Raw genomic sequence first — 22,341 nt, 5'->3', positions numbered from 1 at the left:
GTCTTATCTTAATCTTCCGACTGGTTTTTCCCACGTAGGTTTTGCCACATGGGCACTTCAGGAGGTAGATCAAATTGGAGGAATCGCATGTTGCGTCGACGTTGAGCTTGATGTTAAATCCTCTCATGGGATGACTGACAGTATTACCTTTGATCACATTATTGCAATTGCTGCAATGGTGGCACGGTCGTGTGCCAGTGTGATGTGTTGAGATAGGTTCAGTGGCACTTCTTGAAAGGATCTCCTTAAAGTTCATAGGTCTGGTGTAAGCAAAAATGGGGGGATCCTTGAATAGCTCCCCAAAGTCTGGTTCGGATGAAAGGATACGCCAGTGTTTCAAAATAATCCTTTTGTAGTTATTGCTAGAGGTGGAATACCTCGAGACTAGTACCATTCTCTCATTACTGGTTTTAGGTTTGCTCTGCAGAGCTTCAGTTCGAGAAATTGCTGAGGTTCGATCAATGGCTTCCTTGAGGATTGTCTCTGGGTAACCTCTCTCTCGGAATCTAGATGCCATGGATATGATTTGGTTTGCCCTGATGTTGGGGTCAGAAACGATCCTGGTGACTCTTAACATCTGACTGTGAGGTAGGTGTCTTTTTAAGGAGTTTTGGTGGAAGCTGCTGAAGAGTAAAGCATTATTGCGATCGGTGGTCTTCCGAAAAAGATCTGTCTGTATTCCCTCAGGAGTGATTTTAATGAGGACGTCCAAAAACGCTATTTCATGATGGTTGATATTCCAGGTAAAGTCAATTCGATCATCTTTGAAGTTAAGTTCTGTTAGAGCCAATTCCAAGCTCTCTTGAGTGTTCTTCCAAATAAAAAACAAGTCGTCAATATAACGAACATAAAGTTTAAGGTTGTCCATCCAGGTCTTGTTCTGATAGATGTGGTTAAGTTCGAAATTTCCCATGTACAGGTTGGCGTAGGTCAGCGCTCGCACAATTGCCCATGGCCATCCCGGACATTTGCAGGTACCATTTTTCCTCAAATTTGAAATAACTGTGATATAAGGTGTATATCATCAGTTCAAGGATGAACGGTTTCAGGGAATCGTTAGTTTCCGATAGGAGTAAAGCTTGTTCCACGGCATTAATCCCTCCTTCATGGGGGATAGAAGTATATAAGCTTCTCACATCAGCTGTACATAAAATTAGTTTCTCGTTTTCAAGAAATTGTAGACTTGACAGTTTGTTCAGCAGTTCTGTAGTGTCCTTGATGTGGCTGGGTAGCTTCGAGACCATAGGTTGTAGGTAACGATCAATAAATTTACCAGTCGGTTTGTGTATTGAACCTCTAGTTGATACGATTGGACGGAACGGGGGATCCGTCAAATTTTTGTGGATTTTAGGCAGCATGGTGATGGAAGGGCTGCGGGGATGCTCTGTGATGATGTATCTTTTTGTTCTGTCATCAATGATGCCATCGGTGGTGGCTTTCTCAATAATGAAAAGGAGCTCCCTTTTAAACTCACTAGTAGGATTTCCTTCAAGAGGTAGATAAACATTGGGGTCCATGACATGTTCCCTGGTGCTTGGTTGTAAAGTTCAGTATTCAAAATGACGAGGGCACCTCCCTTGTCTGCTTTTACGCACTTGATAGTTGGATTCCTTGCAATGTTTCTTAAAGTATCCATGTCTTTGTTAGTGATGTTTTTGTGAGTTTTTTTGCGGAAATTTAGTTTGGAAATGTCCTGTTTCACCAGGGTCTCGAAAGTGTCTATACTTTTATGGCTGACAGGCGGTATAAAGGTGCTAGAGGGTCGTAAACCCATGAGTTGATCAGGTTTAGAATCAGTTGCAGGGTCTACGATGTTCTCAAAAAAATGTTTCAATCTTAGTTTCCTTGTGAGTTTGAACGTACTCACGTCTAATTCAAGTAAGTTGGTGTTGCTGGTGGGAACGAATGACAACCCTTTTTGAAGGATTCTGGTTTCATGGTCAGTCAGACGGACGTCCGAAATGTTAATGACTAACGATTTCTCCTGGTTTTCTTGTTGTTCTTCGGTGGTTGTTGGGTACCTGAGTTGTTTTTTGCCGGCCCTTTTGCCCCGTCTGGGTCTGCGGTTTTGTCTGGACCTACCTCTAAAAAAGGCTCCGAGGTAGTTAAATCGACGTTACTTGTTGAAGGAGTTTCATTGGATGGGGGTGCAGAAGTGGATGTTTCAGTAGGGGTTCTCCTAGGAGGACGGTTGGTGCTGTCACTCTCAGAAGAAGAAGTATCGGTGTTAGGATTATAAGGTTTGTTTCTGCGGCGTTGGGCATAAACATCCGCCCATGTATAAACTTCTCCGAGTTTATAGTCCAGGGTGTCCCGGCGAAATTTACGTAACTTACGTTCGTTTATCTCTTTTGTGTGTTTGTCTATTTGGACCTGGATTTCATCAAGTGTCGCAGTTAATTCCTCCGGTGTTATTAAATCCTTTAACTCGTTTTCAATGGTGGTGATTTCATGAGTGAGCTCAGTCAGGATACCGGACAGTTCCTCCACTATTAGTAGAATTAGGTCCAGACTGCACTTATTGAGGATGGCATTCCATCGTTCAATGAATGTTTTTGAGTTCTTGCAGAGAGACGGTTTTAGAGCAATCCGTAGGCCACGGGGAATGCGGAGCACCTTGTGATACTTTATCAAGGTGTTAGCATGTAATTTCTGGTTGATACGACGTCTTGATAGGTACAGGAGTTGCTTGATGCACTGTTCCTTTGTTTTGTTGGATGCAGTTTGGGTTAAGTCTTCATTGATAATAGCGTATATTCTCTCTGTTGCGTCAGTGTCAAAAGCTAGAGTTTCGGCTCGAGCTTCGGTGGATTTCGAAATTTCTTCATACTGCATTCTGGTGGGATGCGTGCTGCCTGCTCTGAGAACAGTGGGGTTGAAAATGAGCAAAAGAGGTTGGGCACGGCGCACAGCTTTCGGTAAATTCAATAGTTCGCTGAAAAGGTGGGTAAGTTAATCAATTTAAGGTGCTCCTTACAGGTGACGCAACTGTTCAGATACGTCCAAAAGGATTGAAGGGTTGAGTGCGCTACTGGGATGTAAGCGCATCCCTGTGGTGGGCACACTTGTGTGGTTCTGTGTGTTACAACACAACACAGTGGATTCCAAAGGTGTTCAAATAAAGTTCCAAAATTTGAAAGTTTTCAAAATTTAATTAGCATTTTTATAGATGTATCTCATATTTCCTTCATATGAATGAATTAACAATCCTTTTTATCATCACCGAGAATGAAAGAAGCTCCAATGCATTTCGGACAAGACGTCCTTTTTCAAGGAGCACTGCAACAAAGGATATACAGGAAGCCAAATCAATATGAGAGCTTAAACCATCGATAAAACAACATGATAACTGCAGTTGAATATACGGGTCCGTGAAAATAACCTCATGCGCCCTTAGAAGGAAAAAAATGATGAATCAATAAAGAAAGATTAACCCAAGAGTGAGACTAAGAGTAAGAAGGATGGGGGTGCATGGAACTACTAGAATCATGAGACTCGACTGTGAGGGCTTAAAAAAAGGTGCTTAATGGCGTGGTTCGCGGCGCATGAAAACATGCGGAGTTCAACGTAAGCGAGTTTAACAAAGTGGATAGCGGCTCGTAGAAGCATGCGAGGTTAAGCTGGAGTTAAACGATCAGCTAATGCGCCTTAGACGAGCGGATGAAGTACATGCGGGACTTACTTGGTGAGACGCTAGTTAAAAAGCGTAAGGCTCCGGTTCAAGTTGTGACAACCTTCGCGGAGTGGAAGCGGAGTTTTAAAAAAACATAGCGAGGTGATAAAAATAGAAGAGGGGTTAAGGCGAGGTTAGATGTCAGATGTTAAGAGTCACCAGGATCGTTTCTGACCCCAACATCAGGGCAAACCAAATCATATCCATGGCATCTAGATTCCGAGAGAGAGGTTACCCAGAGACAATCCTCAAGGAAGCCATTGATCGAACCTCAGCAATTTCTCGAACTGAAGCTCTGCAGAGCAAACCTAAAACCAGTAATGAGAGAATGGTACTAGTCTCGAGGTATTCCACCTCTAGCAATAACTACAAAAGGATTATTTTGAAACACTGGCGTATCCTTTCATCCGAACCAGACTTTGGGGAGCTATTCAAGGATCCCCCCATTTTTGCTTACACCAGACCTATGAACTTTAAGGAGATCCTTTCAAGAAGTGCCACTGAACCTATCTCAACACATCACACTGGCACACGACCGTGCCACCATTGCAGCAATTGCAATAATGTGATCAAAGGTAATACTGTCAGTCATCCCATGAGAGGATTTAACATCAAGCTCAACGTCGACGCAACATGCGATTCCTCCAATTTGATCTACCTCCTGAAGTGCCCATGTGGCAAAACCTACGTGGGAAAAACCAGTCGGAAGATTAAGATAAGACTTAACGAACACAAGTCTAATATAAGAACCAAAAACACCAAATCCAACATTGCCATCCACTTCAATGAGGCCAACCACAACGTGGCCCAGCTCAAATATTTGGTGTTGGAGATTGTCCCCAAGATTGAAGGGAGAGACAATAACAAAACTCTCCTACAAAGAGAAACGTCATGGATGTACAGATTACAATCCCAGAAACCTTTTGGTCTAAATGACCGCACTGAACTAAGTTGTTACTTATAATGCCCAGCTGGGCACATCTTGATGCATCATTACCCTGTTTTGCTGCTTGCACATAGCGACTGCATGTTTACCTTTCCTTGTTTACCTCACTCGTTTCCAATCACATAACCCATTCCAATATGGCCACTTTTTGCACACCCCTCGCCTTAACCCCTCTTCTATTTTTATCACCTCGCTATGTTTTTTTAAAACTCCGCTTCCACTCCACGAAGGTTGTCACAACTTGAACCGGAGCCTTACGCTTTTTAACTAGCGTCTCACCAAGTAAGTCCCGCATGTACTTTATCCGCTCGTCTAAGGCGCATTAGCTGATCGTTTAACTCCAGCTTAACCTCGCATGCTTCTACGAGCCGCTAACCACTTTGTTAAACTCGCTTACGTTGAACTCCGCATGTTTTCATGCGCCGCGAACCACGCCATTAAGCACCTTTTTTTAAGCCCTCACAGTCGAGTCTCATGATTCTAGTAGTTCCATGCACCCCCATCCTTCTTACTCTTAGTCTCACTCTTGGGTTAATCTTTCTTTATTGATTCATCATTTTTTTCCTTTTAAGGGCGCATGAGGGTATTTTCACGGACCCGTATATTCAACTGCAGTTATCATGTTGTTTTAACGATGGTTTAAGCTCTCATATTGATTTGGCTTCCTGTAAATCCTTTGTTGCAGTGCTCCTTGAAAAAGGACGTCTTGTCCGAAATGCATTGGAGCTTCTTTCATTCTCGATGATGATAAAAATGATTGTTAATTCATTCATATGAAGGAAATATGAGATACATCTATAAAAATGCTAATTAAATTTTGAAAACTTTCAAATTTTGGAACTTTATTTGAACACCTTTGGAATCCACTGTGTTGTGTTGTAACACACAGTACCACACAAGTGTGCCCACCACAGGGATGCGCTTACATCCCAGTAGCGCACTCAACCCTTCACACCCCCCAAAATGTCAAGTGTAGACAATCGAGACGAGCATAGCAATTTGTACAGCAGTTCTGAGCCAACAAGCGGTCTTGCATTATTTTAATGAAAGCACAGGCCACGGTTTGCATATTAGAAGATTACATAAGTGTGGTGTATTCCGCGCGTGCTAGCGAGCAAGTCAGTGGCTTGCTATGGCTTTGTATCAGTCAGTGTTCCACGGGCAGCAGCACTCACGCAGGAGACGTACGGACTCCCCACAGAACAGCACGTGTGCACGACATTCAGTGCCAGGGGGTTGAAGGAGCAGCAAAATGCTTGCCACCAAGTGTTGCTCGTGCCAGCTGGACACAAGCCAAACACTGCCTCCTCTGTACATGACAGATAGCCAAGCTCCCAGATCGATGCTACACCATCATAGCCACGTGGTTTCCGCCAACCTGGTTGCAGGGGTGAAACTGAACCACAAAACTAATATCGCAAGTGTGACGAGTGTTGTTTGCTCCGGTAATGGCGTCTTCTTAATAATTCTATCGTTTGGGAACCGGTCTTAGCAGAAAATATGCATCTGGAACTTACTTTGAATTTTGGAAGTCGACTTTAGTTTCAGAATTATTACAGTGACACACAAAGCACCCCACTGTGTTTTTGCAAGGACACAAGCCAAACACTGCCTCCTCTGTACATGACAGATAGCCAAGCTCCCGGATCGATGCTACACCATCATAGCCATGTGGTTTCCGCCAACCTGGTTGCGGGGGTGAAACTGAACCACAAAACTAATATTGCAAGTGTGACGAGTGTTGTTTGCTCCGGTAATGGCGTCTTCTTAATAATTCTATTGTTTGGGAACCGGTCTTAGCAGAAAATATGCATCTGGAACTTCCTTTGAATTTTGGAAGTCGACTTTAGTTTCAGAATTATTACAGTGACACACAAAGCACCCACAGTGTTTTTGCAAGCTTGCTTTACTCGGAGCAGGAAATATGCGGCAAGAGTCCCAAGCTACCTCAAGTACCTACTGGCACTGACCTCTTGAATGCGAACAGTTTTGATTAAATTGGGCCTGCACTGGGATTTTATTCGATTATTTTCAATGGCTGGCCACCATCTACAATGAAAGAGGTTAATGTACTGGCGCCAACATCCCGGGAGTTATTCAGTGTACTCTGATAATAAAGTTCAGTAAGTTGCGTTTTCCTTCGGTACTTCGCTTTATCGGGCTTTCAAGTGTATTTAATGTAGGCGGTACCTGCCTGTGTGCGAAAGCGCGATGCGCTTGGAGAGTGTATGCTGGCAAATGGCCGGAGGGAAGCCGGATGGGGGCGGGAGAGCCTGGTGAGGGGGCGGGAATGCGAGCGAGGGGAGGAGAAGTGTGGCAGGCAGATGCGCGGAGGGAAGCCGGATGGGTGCAGGGGTTTCTGTGTTTTTGAATGAATGCTGTTTGCGGATTAGGGAGATGCGCGTGCTTGTGTGGTCACGTGACCCTCTTTTGTGGTCACGTGACTTATATGCACTGTGGAAAAACCGCAGTGGTTTGACCAGTCGATCGAGCACTTGAATTTTCGCCTATTACATTCGCAAGCGAATGATAATAGGAGAAACCTAAAAAGTAGGGGCACGCCGTGCCCTTCCGATCCCGCCCACTCCTTCCACTGGTGGGGGTGCTGTGTGTGTGTGTGTGTGTGGGGCTGTGTGGCTCTGTGTGTGTGTTTGTGTGTGGCTCTCTGTGTGTGGGGGGAGGGGGGCTCTGTGTGTGTGGGCCTCTGTGTGTTTGTGGGTCTGTGTGTGCCATTTGCGAAAGATTAAGCTATTGGCATTGTAAATGACAATGCCATTTATTTATCTGTTTTCAAAAGCAACACGTAAATAAAAATGTTGACATTTACAACGTCAATAGCCCTAGCTTTTGCAAAGGCGAGACCGTTGCATTGGTGCATGGAAATTGTATTTATATACCGATTATTACGGCGACGTACTCCAAAGATCTAAATGAGCAAAGATCATTCCTTACTATAAAGAAGACACTTGGGTTTCATCCCAAAACCTTCCACGTCCTACGTTCTAACCGGGATGCTTGCTTGGCGCCTAGATTTAATTGAAACAGCTGAGTGAGGGGCGGGCTGAGGCAGGTTCGACCGTACAGTATGGGGCGAGGGTAAATTCACTTCCCGATAGAAGAAGCGCACCAATCAGCATAACCCCTGCAACGGCATCCAATCGGACTTAGAGAATGGCTCCCTCTCCCGATCTCTGACTGGCCGTAGCAAATCCTGTTGTCCCGCCTCACACTGCTTGGAAGTCGGAGACTACAACGCGTTTTTCGGCCAATTGTCCCCCATGCAGTATTGGCTCATGGTGATTTCTTTCTTATGGTAGAATGAGCGCCCTGGACTCCGCAGGTAAGAGTTTCTAATTTAGAGTCTCCGTGGCAAACCCTAGAGCCCTCGCAACGTGTGGGTATATTTTGGATAGTTGCAGAGAGACAAAAAGCCAGCGTCGTTTCTGCTTCCGGTGCCGCCAAGTTTTAGACTGAACACACGGTGCGTTGTGACGTTTTAGTTGTTGTGAACAGATGTTTTCATGTCATCTGAGCACCACTGATGGACTTTTGCTTCTACATTATCCGGTGTGTTGTTTCAACTGGTTCTATTAAAAATGAACACAGACTATAACTCATAATGCATTGAAATGTTAAAATATGTTCAGGAATGGAAAAGTAGTGTCCCGCATACAACTGCTCTGTTTCTGCTCTTGGACTGATAAAAAACCTTCTTAGAACCATCCCGTGTTAATGTACCTCAATAAATGTGCTCTATTGTGTGTGTTAGATTTCACTTCTGATCATTCAGCTTCCAGTTATACATAGTGAAAGAAGTACTCAGTATCTTTGTTTTTCATTCAAAGGCGCTTGATATTTACATATCGGGTACAGCGTTATGCTGTTCACACTGAAAGGAAAGTGGCTTACCGGTGTGTGGTCTGGGCACGTCGAATGAGTTTTGTCTTTTTTAGGCACGTATAGAGTTGGTTACAGAGTGCCCCATCATTCGTGCATCACCGTGGAGGGGGGCTTTTGTTACTGAGCTTTAGCTTTATTTCTTATTTATAGACTTGCCTTTGCTTCATCTAGATTTCACAGTACTCTGATTGAGCAGAGCAAAACCCAGGGTGAAAAAGAGGTGTTGCAACCTGAAATGATGGACCAACCCTTCAAGAGGAAAGGCAAGAAGACTGGGATACCAGATTCTGAGCAGTCACCAGCCCAGGTCCCATCTCCCAAGGGAGAAGACCTGTCAGCCGGAAAGGGAACAGTGCCCCATGAACTTGAACAGGAAAATGTCGGGGGCTTCCACAGGACCTATTGAGAAGAGGGGCTCCTGTGCACTGAGGCCTAAGACCCTGAACTTGGTGCCACCAGGAGAGTGGTTATACCTCAGTAGTTGGCACCTGACTTCCCTATGTTGGGCATATTGGCCAGTACAAAACTTGGAGCAGGCTGTCCGCCACTTCTACTGGCCAAACCCAAAAGTTGAAGGAGTTTTGCAACTCCTGTGCCTCCTGCCCAGCCAGTGGCAAAGCAGTGTCCGCCCGTAGGCCCCCATAATTCTACTTTCAGTGGTTGGGGTACCCTCTGAAAGCACAGCGATTTACACTGTTGGTACCCTTGAAACTCCAACTGTATCCAGTTTTCTGCACCTCAAGCTGGCACCTAAGAGATACATTAAATCACTCTCTTCATGTGTGATCTCTGCTTTTTGTAGTTATGGCTGCACAAAGTTTGGAGTGTCACTCATTTATCGTAATCATGTGTTGCTGGCATGACTGGGATGCTGTTTGGTGCAACATGGATGGTGTCTGATGGAATTGTCTCTCTGCCAGGCGCGGTTAGTGACAGTGGCCGGGGTGATGAAGTCACTGGTTAGAACCACTGGGATCTTGGTTGAGTGGAGAAGTGTGGCTCAATGGTTAGAGCGGCAGACCCTGATGCAGAGGTATAGCCCGGGACCAGGGTTCAATTCCCGCCTCGGCGGGTCTTGGGCTAAATTTCCTCGGACCTGATAATTCTCGCCTCGGTGCCTATTCTAATCAATGGGTCCCACTCTGCAACTCTGGGCAATAGCTTGCTTTATCTCCACAACGGCCCCAACAACGCTAGGATGCCTGGCTGCACCTTGGGGGTGCCCAGGAGTGGGCACTTCACAGGGAAAAGCCAGAAAGAGTTCCACAGCGGTATGCGTACAACCGCTGAGATGCCTCATGGGTCATTTGTGCGCTATACAAGTACTACTACATTTACATTTACCACTCGAATCTCTTGTTTGATGCTGAGAATGATTGTCCTTTTTCATTTTTTGGTTTATCTTTGTCATTCCTAGTTTGTCTACTGGTACAGTTTTCTAAATAGGTGTTGTGTAACACTATGTTGCCTGCACTTTTACTGTTTTTATTGTTGTCTTGGTGGGTTAAGTATTAACATGTGTATATTTCTTCTTGTTAACAGGAGTGAAACAAGATATTGAAATGCTTTATGAAGCTGTACCACAACTTAAAAATGTGTTTGAAATCCAGGACAAAATTGGAGAAGGTACATCATAGTTTTCAACTTGTTGTACTCGCATAGTTTAAAAGATAGTTTTATGATTTTTTTAAATGTTGTAAGTTAAGTGTTTGTTAAATATTGCCTCCTCTAGAAAATAGTTGCTGACAAGGTTTTAAAATGATATGCGTAAGAATGCAAGCCAGTTTTACGTGTTGAAATTCTGATTCACAGCTTTTATGAGTAGCTTCTTTATTTTCTAGTTAAACACGTGCATGGCAACGAAAGATTGTTTCACTAGTCGGATCAAGGATGGTCGTTCTCCTAAGCAAGTTTTGTAAGGTACACAGGCCAATGCAAAGATTTTTCTTTTCTAGTCAAGGTTGCATTTTTTTCTCTTCCGCCACTTCATATCCACAGAATAATAACAAAGACCTGTGCATGGTAAGACAGTTTTCCACGATGGACAGATGTGCTAAGTGACTACTTTTATTTCTTAACTAGCAGCCCGTCCCGACGTTGTCCGGGTATGAATTGCTGCTGGCCAGTAGTATATTGTTTTGTAGGATTTCGTTTTGATAGCATTTCTTATCTGTGACAGGCCTGTGAAACGCTCCGATTCACAGTGCACTGCTGATGTACTTAAGAGTGCGCGTTCAGTAGTGTGTGAACTCGAGTTTCCCTACTTTATTTTTCCTTGCAATATTATATATCGCGACCTCGACAACATGGCATGAGCACAATTTACATTACAGAAGAACACATTAATTTGTGGTAGGCACGGGGAGACAAAGCGATTTGCCTAGAATCACAGAATGTTGAGCTGATGCCAAGATTCGAACATAGTTCCCCAGCTCTAAAGTTCGCAATTCTAGAACTTGTGGCGGGAGGTGTGTCTAAAAGTGTATGTCGGTGCTGCCCATCAATGAGAGAGACCTGTGCCTTTTTCAAATCGGTGGTGAAAAAATATGAGTATGTTGCTGGAGATGTGGGCCGCCGTGCCACCAATGTACATACCGGGGAGGGTAAACACCCATTATTCCGTAACTTTCTTTCCGCATACCATTACTCCGCGTACTTTCATTACAAAAGTACCATGACTCCGCAATGCCATTATAACGCATGGCATTACATTTTATATGCTTTTACCACGCATACATTTACAACGAAATTCGTTGTAAATGCATGAATGGTAAAAGCATGTTTTTTATTATGTTTGGGTAAGGTAAGTATGGGTATAGGGGTACATGTTTTGAGGTACTGAGGTATATGTTTTGGGGTGTTTGGGTATTTTAAGGGTTCAGATAAAGTTTTGGGTTATGGAGTACAGGGGTAGTTTTAGGGTTTAGGGATAAGTATGGGTTTTGGGGTACAGGGGTATTTTTAGGGTTCAGGGCTAGGTTTGGGTTTTGGGGTATAGGGGTATTTTTAGGGTTCAGGGGTAGGTTTGGGTTTTGGGGTACAGTAGTATTTTAAGGGTTCAGGGCTAGGTTTGGGTTTTGGGGTACAGGGGTATTGTTAGGGTTCTGGCTAGTTTTGGGTTTTGGGGTACAGTGGTATTTCAGGGTTCAGGAGTAGGTTTGGGTTTTGGGGTACAGGGGTATTTTTATGGTTCAGGGCTAGGTTTGGGTTTTGGGGTACAGGGGTATTTTTAGGGTTCAGGGGTAGGTTTGGGTTTTGGGGTACAGGGGTATTTTAAGGGTTCAGGGGTAGGTTTGGGTTTTGGGGTACAGGGGTATTTTAGGGTTCAGGGGTAGGTTTGGGTTTTGGCGTACAGGGATATTTTTAGGGTTCAGGGCTAGGTTGGGATATTGGGGTACAGGGGTATTTTTAGGGTTCAGGGGTAGGTTTGGGTTTTGAGGTACAGTGGTATTTATAGGGTTCAGGGCTAGGTTTGGGTTTTGGGGTACAGGGGTATTTTTAGGGTTTAGGGATAGGTTTGGGTTTTGGGGTACAGGTTATATTTATAGGGTTAAGATGGGTTAGTGTTTAAGGGTGTTGGGGTATTTTAAGGAGTACGGGTGGATTATGATTATGGGGTGCAGGAGTATTTAAAGGGAGCAGGGTGGACACCCGGAGCTGGAATGAACCGAACCTGGAAAGAAAAAACAATGAAATATTGGGCACAACGCTCGCTTTTTTTTCCGTTATCCCGCGCCCCGCACATGCCCACACCCCCTGTACATGCCCACAGCACACGATATGAGACATGGCATGAAGGGCGGAATGTACCACACGCCCCCAGTGTTTGTCACACCCCCAGCACACGCCCACAGCACAACGCAGACACGCCCACAAGGGACTACTTTGCTGGCACGGTTCTTTTACCTTTTAAATGTATATGGTGGGCGCCTGCATAGCCTATGTCCTTCTGCTGCAACTGCCCTTTCCAACACTGTATTGGGTGTTGTGATCGGTGCTGAGATCACCCCCCCTCAAAGGTTTGGGCTCTCTCTTTATTATATAGTAGAGAAAAACAGCACCCTTTGGTCAGCAGAAATTCGTGCCAATAAGAAATACTTTGTTTTAGTTAAGTGCATATGGCACCAGCCTGCCTTTTGAGAGTTGAATGCGTTTTGCTTTTGCTCCACTCCCAAAACAAAATAAATAACTCTTAGCACCCCATGTCACCCCTTTCCAGTGCTCTCAAAATCAGTGTATAAACACGCAGGCTGCACAAACGTCTAGGAATTGTTTAGAAACATTTTCAGTAAAAGCGACCGGACAGCTTTCTACTAGTTTTCAAAAAAGGTTACGAACTACTGGCATGAGACGAGGCTTTATAAATAACTACTGTACAAGAAGCAAAAGTGATACACGTAATCTGATTTATGGAAAGCATAAATGGCATATACAACGGCCTACTCGACTATTTAAATGCAGCATGCAGTGCACTTTTAATGCTGCTCACACTCTGACGCTCACCAACCCGAAAAAGGACACTTCTTCCACTGAATAGCACGGAGTGCTTGGAGCGCTCGTGAAGAGAATAAAAAGGCTACAGGCCAGTGTTTGTAGTGAGAGCCACTGAATGATGAATATCGTCTCACCCGTCCTGAGCGTACCACTTCCGCTTCAGGGTCAAAGTGGCTTCTTTGTGCGTGTACGTATGTACGTGTGCCTCATGATAGGTCCGGAGGCCGGGACGTCCAAATTTAAATATTTTACGGACAAAGCAAGCTGGCAATGAATCGAGACAGGCATGGATTTTATTTACCGCGCCAAATTAGCTCTTCATTGGGGAGACAGGGGGAAGCTGCTTAGTGAATGGATATTGCCTGAAGACCCGGCCGTAGGAAAAAAGTGTCGGGCATGGATTTTATTTACCGCCCCACATCAGCGCTTCACTGGGGAGACAGAGGGAAGCTTAGTGAGTGGATATTGCCTGAAGACCCGGCCCAGGAAATAAGTGCCGGTGCTAAGCACCGGAAAGCACCAACGTCGTCGCGTCACGGCCAGCGCTAGGTCCCGGCCGGCGCTAACTTTCAGGGGACTACTTTTTTTACAAACGTAATTTTTTTAATTTACTTTTTTTTTTTAATTTATATCGCCTATGTCCTACTACACACCCTGACATTTTCATAGATGTATCGGGTGTGTAGATTGGCGCTGTGGTTCCCGAGTTTACCTGGCCAAAAGGTGCCAGTTCTCTCTTTATAATAGTAGTATAGATGGTTTGAGGTGGGCCTGGGTGTTTACTGGCTAATAGAGTCTTGAATTTGCCGCACAATAGTTTCACTATAAGGCACTATTGTTCTAGACTCTACCTATAATATATTTCCTACAGGCAAAGTTTCATTTTCTGTTACATGGTTAGTTTGTCCCTTATCTGTCAAGGAGTTCCTACTACTAATACATGTTGTCTTTTATTGGTTAATACAAAAACGAAGGTGTTCTGCAGGCAGCATTTTATTTGCATGACTTTACAAGCTCGCGGAATACAAATCTGTTTGAAGTTTGTAGACCAAGCTTAGTTATTTCCCTAGTACAGGTATATTTTAAAGGAAGTTGATGTTGCACCCAAGACCCTTATGGTGTTTATCCCCCCCCCCTTTTTGGCCTTACTAAATTATTTCTTTTATAACATTTTGCACTATTTTTAAACGAACCCCAGAAAGAAAAAACATACAAAACAGAAAAAAATCATTCTCAATTAAGTGCTAGTTATTTTCTGACATAACCTGTACAGTACAATATACATAAGGGAAGATTAATCCGACACAAGATGTTACATTCAAAATGTATGAAGACAAGAACGTTGACTCTATGGGATCGCACAGTAAAGGCCTAACCATGCTTTTGGACAAATGCTTCTGCCAGGGCCCCCATCATTTTACAAATGTCTGGGGATAGCCGATCCCTTCAAAGATTACCTTCTCAAAATACGAGCACCAGTCTACCACCATGCACAAAGTTTCAGTTGTGCAACCCATGTTGCCTTTGACCTCTCCATTTGTATCACGTGGTACAATGACAGTGATGTAATTGACGGATACCATAATTGCACATCAAGATTGCTAGAACACACAGTTTCAGCAAGATATTAGTCTGTCAATTATAATCAGACAAACTAGGTATCCTGTCACTGTCAATTCAGCAATAAAAACCAAACTTTTGTATTGCCCAACTTAAGCTGCTTTCCCCCGAATAACCCAAAACCAGCTGACATGAGTGTATAAGCTGATGCAGCTAATTATGTGGGGGACAGAGGTCCTCCGCATTGGGAGGGTCTTTTGAACAGGGACCTTTGCTGCCATAAGGCATCAATGCCCCCCCCCCCCAACCTTTAGATCTGATAGAGGTGGAGCACTCTAGTACATGTGGAGCATGAAAAGTTGATAGCCAGCCAGGAGGAACTGCACCAAGAGACTCCAAGTATACTCAAGATTTGTAGTTTTCTAATAGTATATCTATCACCCGCTCCATGGTTATGGCTTGCCAGAGTCGCGCATGCCACTGGGACGCAGAGGGAGCATCAAGCCTTTTCCAGAATGCAGTCAGAGCTGTCTTGGCCGCTTCCAGACACAACCACAGGTTTGAACAGTCTCCAGAAGGTTAATTTTTGAGGGTGTCAACACGTAGCTCCAGAAGGCTAAACCTATGGGTTTTGGGAAGTGGATATCCCAGAATATCATTTATCTGGGTCAATATTTTGGTCCAGAATGGCTGAATAACAGGGCATCCCACCAAATGTGTTTTAAAAAACCCAAGTAGCCCTCAACCTTTCCAACACAAATCAGATGTGGTTGGGTAGATCTTTTTAAGTTTGGTAGGGTACAGATCGAATCAAAAAGCACTTTGTAGTGTGTCTCTCTCATTTCCATTGAGTGGGGTTCTCTCTCCAAATCTTATGCCATTGCACTTCTATTACCATCCCTTCAAGGGTCTGCTCCCAGAAAGCTATTTGTGGAAGTCTGATTGCGCAGGTGGTGGAAATCAGTAGCAAAAATAGAAAGGAAACGCACCTTTCCGTCCACCTGCCTTCTTTACAAACTTTTTTGTATTGGGGATTGTTCTCTAGTGGCTGCTAGCCGAGTCTCCGGCTGTAGTACCCAATGTTTTAATTGTGCATGGCGATATTTCGCTCAGCGTCTGGTAGCACACAGTCCATAGTCACCAGCCATGGACGGACGCAGAGACCTGTTATAGAAAGCCTGGGCCCTGTCCTCCTCCTCCGTAGTAACAACTTCCCCAGAACCTATGCGAAGTTGACCAATGTATTGTTTCTTATGTTTAGCCCGAAACTGTTGCGTCAGGTGTGAGCCAACCTTTTCCCCCTGTATATATGTTGTTTTTCTAAGTCATAATTTAATAACTCTGCTCTATTTGTGTAAATGGCATTGAGCTTCCCCATAACGCTGGATAACTGGGCCTTATGGGCTGGGCGGCGCAGGGCACGCCTAAATCCCTGAGTTCACCTGCCTTGCAACTAACAGAGACACGAGACACTCCGTTGAGCGTGGAAGCCGGGTTTATTAGCTGCAGCTAAGCACAGTTGTCCCAGAAGTTACACACAGGGTGGATTCTAAGGAGACTGCCACTTCAATCCGTGGCGCACAGTCTTTTATAGGAAACACATTCACAATATCCCACTCTTTGCACATACAAAACGAACCAATGAGAAAAGTTGTGAAACAAGGTGTCTCAAATACGACTCTTTCTCAGACCCCGTGTGCTACTCTTCCCGACAAATTAATCAGTGATGGTGTCCACAATCCCCTCTTGCAGGTGGCAGGACGTATTTGTGTGTCTCTAAGGATGGTTGTGTAATAGGAGCATACAAGGAGAGAATAGCGAAGGCCAGTCGGATAAGATAGTATAAGGAAAGAATAGAAGAGGGAAAATAGTTGGCCGAGACCGGGATCAATCGAACCAGACATGGATTAACAAACTCGGCCAGACCCTGACATCAGGTTTCATGAACAAGGACAATGGAGTTACTTTTTAACTGAAAGGACACGTAGCAGCTGGAAAAGCAAAAGCACATCGTTCGCCGTGCTGCCTGAGTGAGGGCAACACAAAATGGCGACAGGACACAAAATGGCGGCTAGATACGGGCCGAAATCGTAGAACCTCATACCCTCCTTTTGTCATTACTCCTCCAATACACCAGGGACTCAAGTCAGTCTGAGTCGATGTCAATGGCCATAAGGTCATTGAGCTGTTGCTGTAGCATCATTCTAATATTCTCTGTTTTTCGTGACGCAGGCTTTGGGACACACATAGTGGCACAAAGACCACACATTACAGGTCCACACTGCACACAAAGACAACAAGGGAAGATGATAGCCAAGATCATTCCAAGGAAAGTTAGTATCTTCCATCCCCATGTGGACAGTAGTCCCCAAAACCATCCCATCACAGACCAATCTCCCGTGTCCTGACGTATAGACTCGAAGATGGTATGTAACTTGGAGATAGCTTGGTATACTGTAGGGGCATTATCAGTAATGTAAACACAGCAACTAGACACAATCAATTTACAGACTCCACCACGATCTGCGAGGATAATATCTAAAACTATCCAATTTTGTAACGTCATAAGACGATCCGCCTGAAGTTCGGCTGTCACATTACTCAAGGCTCCAGAGGTTTCATTTATAGTTTTCTCAACAACACGAGCTAAGTGTCTGATGTCTCTGCTATTGGGCCCCAGAAGGGAAGCAACCCTTTAATGAAGCAGGCTGCCTCCTGTCCTGCTGTGTCTTTCTGATCAAAAACTCCCCTGTCATGTCTTTTCTTGTAATGACCTGAAGGAGCAGTATACGTTGGGGGAAGAAGAAAAGCCACATAACAGGTTCCTGAGAAATAAGTAGGAAGCCATGTATAGGCTCTATCGTGACAGATAAAATATGTGCCTTGTGATGACACTAGCGGTGAGGGAATCGGAGGTGTATAGACATAAGTATGAGAACAGATACTCTTCTGCTGATTCTTAACATTCTGGCCATTAATTTGTAAACAGAAATTACCTCGATGAGGTACAGTCCAAATTGGCGGAGAGCTCCTGCGTTTAGCCTTTTCTGTGAGGCTAGTAACATATCGGGTTATATTCCATCCATCATATGCTGTTTTCTCATCTATGGAAGCCTACTAATCTGAGCAATCTTAGCCATAGTCACTATTCCCTTAATTGAAGTACTGTGACTAAAGTCTGCTCCACCACCATATGGACTACCAGGAGGATATCGTAGCTGGTTTTGATAAAGGTTAGAGAACATAGCCAAATAAGCCCAGGCGGAACCTTCATAGGAGAATGGAAAAACTAAATGCGGCATGCCTCTCTCTGTATTATGAGGCATGAGCCCACAAACCCAACAATCAGTAGTATTCATCACTAGTTGGTGTTGATGCAATAACTGAATAAACGAATTGTTGAAGTATTCGGTCCTCCTAATCTGTTCGTGTTCTGAAAGTGTATAAAACCGATGTGGGGAGGCAGTAGTAGGAAAAGATAAAAAGACAGATGAAGGGACAGGTGATGGCTGTATAACATAAACAACCCAACTTCCACACGCTAATAAAGTACATAAACATATCGGAATACATAGGGTTATTCCACATGGACTAAACATTAGTTTCTTGAATCTATCTTTCATATTTACAGTCTGATCATTAATTTCCACTTTAGTATCCATTACTCTAAAGCGTTGCTCATGATAATCTTCCTATATCACTTAGCTGTGGTTGTTAGCCGTCCTATGACACTGCAAGTCCTGCAGACCCTATGTCACTACTCAGGTCACAGCTTAAGACTCCTACCGTGACCCTGCAACTTGATGGATAGTGGAAGAAAACACATTAAAATGTCTTTCAAAACAAAAAGGTATAATCAAAAGAATCGTAAAAAGGAAAAGTTCAATTGTCTTTGGTCATTCTTGATCGTAAATTATATCGAGTCTTATTAGGGATCGTCTGGTCCTTAAACCAGGCATCTGGATCCACCGTTTTCAAACGCAGATGTGTTGGGACGGCCTCCTGTAACACGTCGTCGTCTTCTTTCTCAGAGTTCGTGTGGTCCAGGCGTGCACTACTAAACGGTACAAATCTAGGCACTTTTTCACTTTCGTTATCACCTATGCCCTCACGAATCCACTGGTCAAAAGGCAAAGGTACCCTCTTACAGTGCACGCCATGGACCCAGTTCTTTTTCCCAACAACCTTCACTGCCGTCCGTGTCGTCAACACCACCTGACGCGGTGGGCCCCAACGAGGTTCCAAATTCTTTTTTCGCTGAAAGTTTTTCACGCAGACTCAGTCGCCAGGTTGGATGGAATGACTTAGGTCTGCGGAGGCCTCTGGCAAAGCGTTTTGAACCTGTTGATAAAGAACACCTAATTTAGTGGTGAGGTCATGCAAGTAGTCAATCAGCATTGGGTATGGAATATCGGAATACTTTTTAGGTTGAGGGACTCCCCAGACATTTGCTGGGCGCCCAAAAACGACCTCATACGGACTCAGACCTAAATGAGAATGCACAGTAGTTCTCGTAGACAGAAGTGCTAATGGTAGGGCATCAGGCCAGGCGAGACCTGTGCTCGCCTGAATCTTTGCCAATTTGAGCTTGAGAGTACCATTATAGCACTCTACCAATCCTACTGAGGATGGTTTGCCGCATAGAATTTCTGTTTAATACCAAGATCTGCACATACTTTCTGCATAATTTGGCCTACAAATTCACTCCCATTGTCAGACCAGACAATGCGCGGCAAACCAAACCTCGGGGGAAAAACTCATTCAAAAGGACTTTGGCAGTAGACAAAGCAGTATTGTCCTTTTAGGGGGTAGGCCTCCATCCACCTGGAAAAGGCACAAACCACCACCAGAACATACTTGAGGTTATTAAAACGATGCATATGAATGTAATCGATTTGCAATACCTCGAAAGGATACGTAGGGGGATCAAAATGACCTGCTGGAGTTGGGGTTCCCTTTCCTGGATTATGCATTAAAACAAACAATGCAATGCTTCACCACGTTTTCTGCACATTTAGGAATTCCTCCATTCTGCCATACTGGAGCCAAGATTTTACAGATACCCTTTGCACTAATATGGGCTGGACCATGCGCCATAGTAACTACAGGTAGTACATGAATCGTTCTCACACTTTCTATTGTGTCCTCACACATTCCTCCTTCTCAGACCCATCTTGCAGGGCCCGCAACATACATACGACTCGTAACATCTCTTGCTGTCTCTTTTGCTACTTCATCAGCAAAAGCATTCCCACGACCCACATCATCAGTAATCTTTTTGTGAGCGCTACACTTGATTATTGCTATATGTGTAGGCAAAGCAAGTGAGTCAAGAAGATCAGTCACCAACTGGCCATGCTGTATTTTAGTTCCATGGGAAGTAAAGAATCCTCTTTCCTTCCACAAGCGACCGAAACTATGAGCCACACCGAAAGCATATTGGCTATCAGTGTAGACGTTCACTCTCCTTCCTTTTGCCAAGACACACGCTCTCGTCAAAGCAATTAATTCAGCTGCTTGGGCTGAATTCTGTGCAATATGTGGTGTCTGTACTACCGTATGCAAAGTAGTAACAGCATAAGCTGCAGTTGTCTCACCATTTGGAAGCTTAAAACAAGATCCATCTACCCATAGGATCCCGTCTGGATCCACAAGTGGTGTATCTTTTAGATCTATTCTACCTTTCGTTTCCTCCTCTGTTCGGAGAAAACAATCATGCTGTTCTTGAATGCCATTCTCATCCGGTATGGGCAACAATGTTGCTGGGTTCAGAGTATTGCACCGCTTTTTATGTATATGGCTTGCCAAAAGCGTTAGCTCATATCCAGACAAGCGAGCACTTGTGAGGTGTTGTGTTTTAGTCCTATTCAAAAGAGTATCTACTCTATGTGGTACCATAACAACAATGGTGTTGTCCAATGCCAATCCAGCAGACTGACGAATAGAAATTGCTGCCGCTGCTGTAGCTCCGAGACAACTAGGCAATGCCTTGGCTACTGGATCCAACGTAGCCGAAAAATAGGCACATGGCCACTATTTGTCTCCAAATTGTTGCGTTTAAACTGACAACGCACAACCTTCTCTTTCATGCACATAGAGTGTAAAAGGCTTACTGTAATCCGGAATACCTAGCACAGGTGCAGAACACAAAGCATTACGTAAATCAGAAAAACTCTTTTGGCATTCATCGGTCCAAGGGAGAGGTTGTGGCGTAACTTTCAACTTAAGCGCCAGCAAAGGTTTAGCGCCAGCAAAGGTTTAGCTAACGAAGAAAAATTTGGAATCCATTGCCTACAATATGAGGTAATGCCCAGAAAGGCACGTACCTCTCTCTGTGTGGTTGGCTCAGACATTTGTGCGATCGCTTGAATTCGTCCTGGAGTCAATCGTCTAACCTCCTTTGACAAGAGATGACCTAAGTAGGTAACCTCTTGGCGGCAATATTGCAACTTAGAAGGGGACACTTTAGGATGTAGATCAGACAAATGACGCAACAAAGAAACCGTCACACCTTTACAAACATCCTCCGAATCCGCAGCAATCAGCAAATCGTCAACGTATTGGATCAAAGTAGCACCTGGAGGCAAAATGAACGCATCAAGGTGAGATTTCAAAGCCTGACTGTAAATGGAGGGACTCTCACAATAACCTTGAGGAGCACACTTGAACCGAAAACTTCGGCCTCCGAGAGAGAAGCCAAAAATGTCTCTACTTTCCTCAGCAATAGGAATACTAAAGAAAGCATTCTTCAGATCAATAACAGAAAACCATGCCGCCGAGGCGGGTATCATAGTAAGCAAAGCAGTGATATCTGGAACAACAGGAAACTGGGGGACAACAATCCTTGTTGACCTCCAGAAGATCAATCACAAAGCGATACACAGGTGGTTGAAAAGGATCGCTGCGTTCAAGAACGGGGAGAACAGGACTGTTACCAACATTGCCTCTCGTTTCTTCGACCACACCCTTCTGGACCAGATCATAGATAATAGCCATCAAAGCTCGTTCACCATCATTAGAAATCTTGTATTTTGGAATATGTGGCAACTTCCATCAGGATAAACTCCCTGTAGCATGCTGCTTGGTGTTTACTCTTAAGCAGCGCCGTGGTAATGGAAGTTGGGTACTTTGAATGTTGGTGATTCCAGATCAGTTTTACTGACTGAGGCTTTCTTGATGAATGAGTTTTTATTACTTGTATTAAACTTTCATTTTCAACTTATCCTGGACTCCTCTTCATTTGGATTTGTACTATTTTACACTGGCGAAGAGCGAGGCTCTACGACCCCAGCGTGAACATTTGATCCAAATCCCAACATAATCTACACATTTTCAACTGATTTTTACAGAGAAACATGACTTTAAATTTTCAAGCTTAACATTCATCTTCCTGCTTATGACCGCGTCTGCCTAACTTCATCACGTGAGTTGTGTTCTAAATTTACTTCAAATTTATCCCTCAAGTAGACAACAGACTATAGCAATTTTTAATTTGGGTATTGTAGCTATTGGCCCACTTGAGTACTGTTGCTGGGACCCAGGGAGTGGGAGCTTTTTGCCACATTCACTCACCCCTTATCAACTTTGTTGGGGTGGGACGCGCCGACGCAGGCTCATCCCTACATTCAATTTGAAATTTAAACTAAGTCGAACACAAGATTTCTCCTGCGCGTGTCTCCTTTGTGCCTGTGCTGACGTGGACTCCATCGTCCTTGTTACCATCAGCACAAGTCTTGTTGCTGCAACCGTGCTGATGCAGGCTCATCCC

At 44.3% G+C, this 22,341-nt stretch overlaps 1 protein-coding gene across 2 annotated transcripts in view; it reads left to right on the top strand.

The window, feature by feature from the left end:
• Positions 1 to 7,825: 7,825 nt before the first annotated feature.
• The window catches only part of CDC7 (cell division cycle 7), a 269,093-nt gene continuing 254,577 nt past the window's right edge, over positions 7,826 to 22,341 (top strand). For both annotated transcript variants that reach the window (XM_086953942.1, XM_086953941.1), the window contains exons 1-2: positions 7,826 to 7,959; positions 10,062 to 10,145. In XM_086953942.1, coding sequence (XP_086810068.1) covers positions 7,938 to 7,959; positions 10,062 to 10,145 — 106 coding nt within the window. In that variant the 5' untranslated portion in view covers positions 7,826 to 7,937. The remainder of the gene's footprint in view (positions 7,960 to 10,061; positions 10,146 to 22,341) is intronic.

The sequence above is a fragment of the Lissotriton vulgaris genome, chromosome 1_1 (genome assembly GCF_964263255.1).
Source record: "Lissotriton vulgaris chromosome 1_1, aLisVul1.2, whole genome shotgun sequence".
In the NCBI taxonomy this organism is placed as follows: domain Eukaryota; kingdom Metazoa; phylum Chordata; class Amphibia; order Caudata; family Salamandridae; genus Lissotriton; species Lissotriton vulgaris.
Note: the sequence above shows the minus strand (reverse complement) of the source record. Positions and strands in the feature narration are given on the sequence as shown.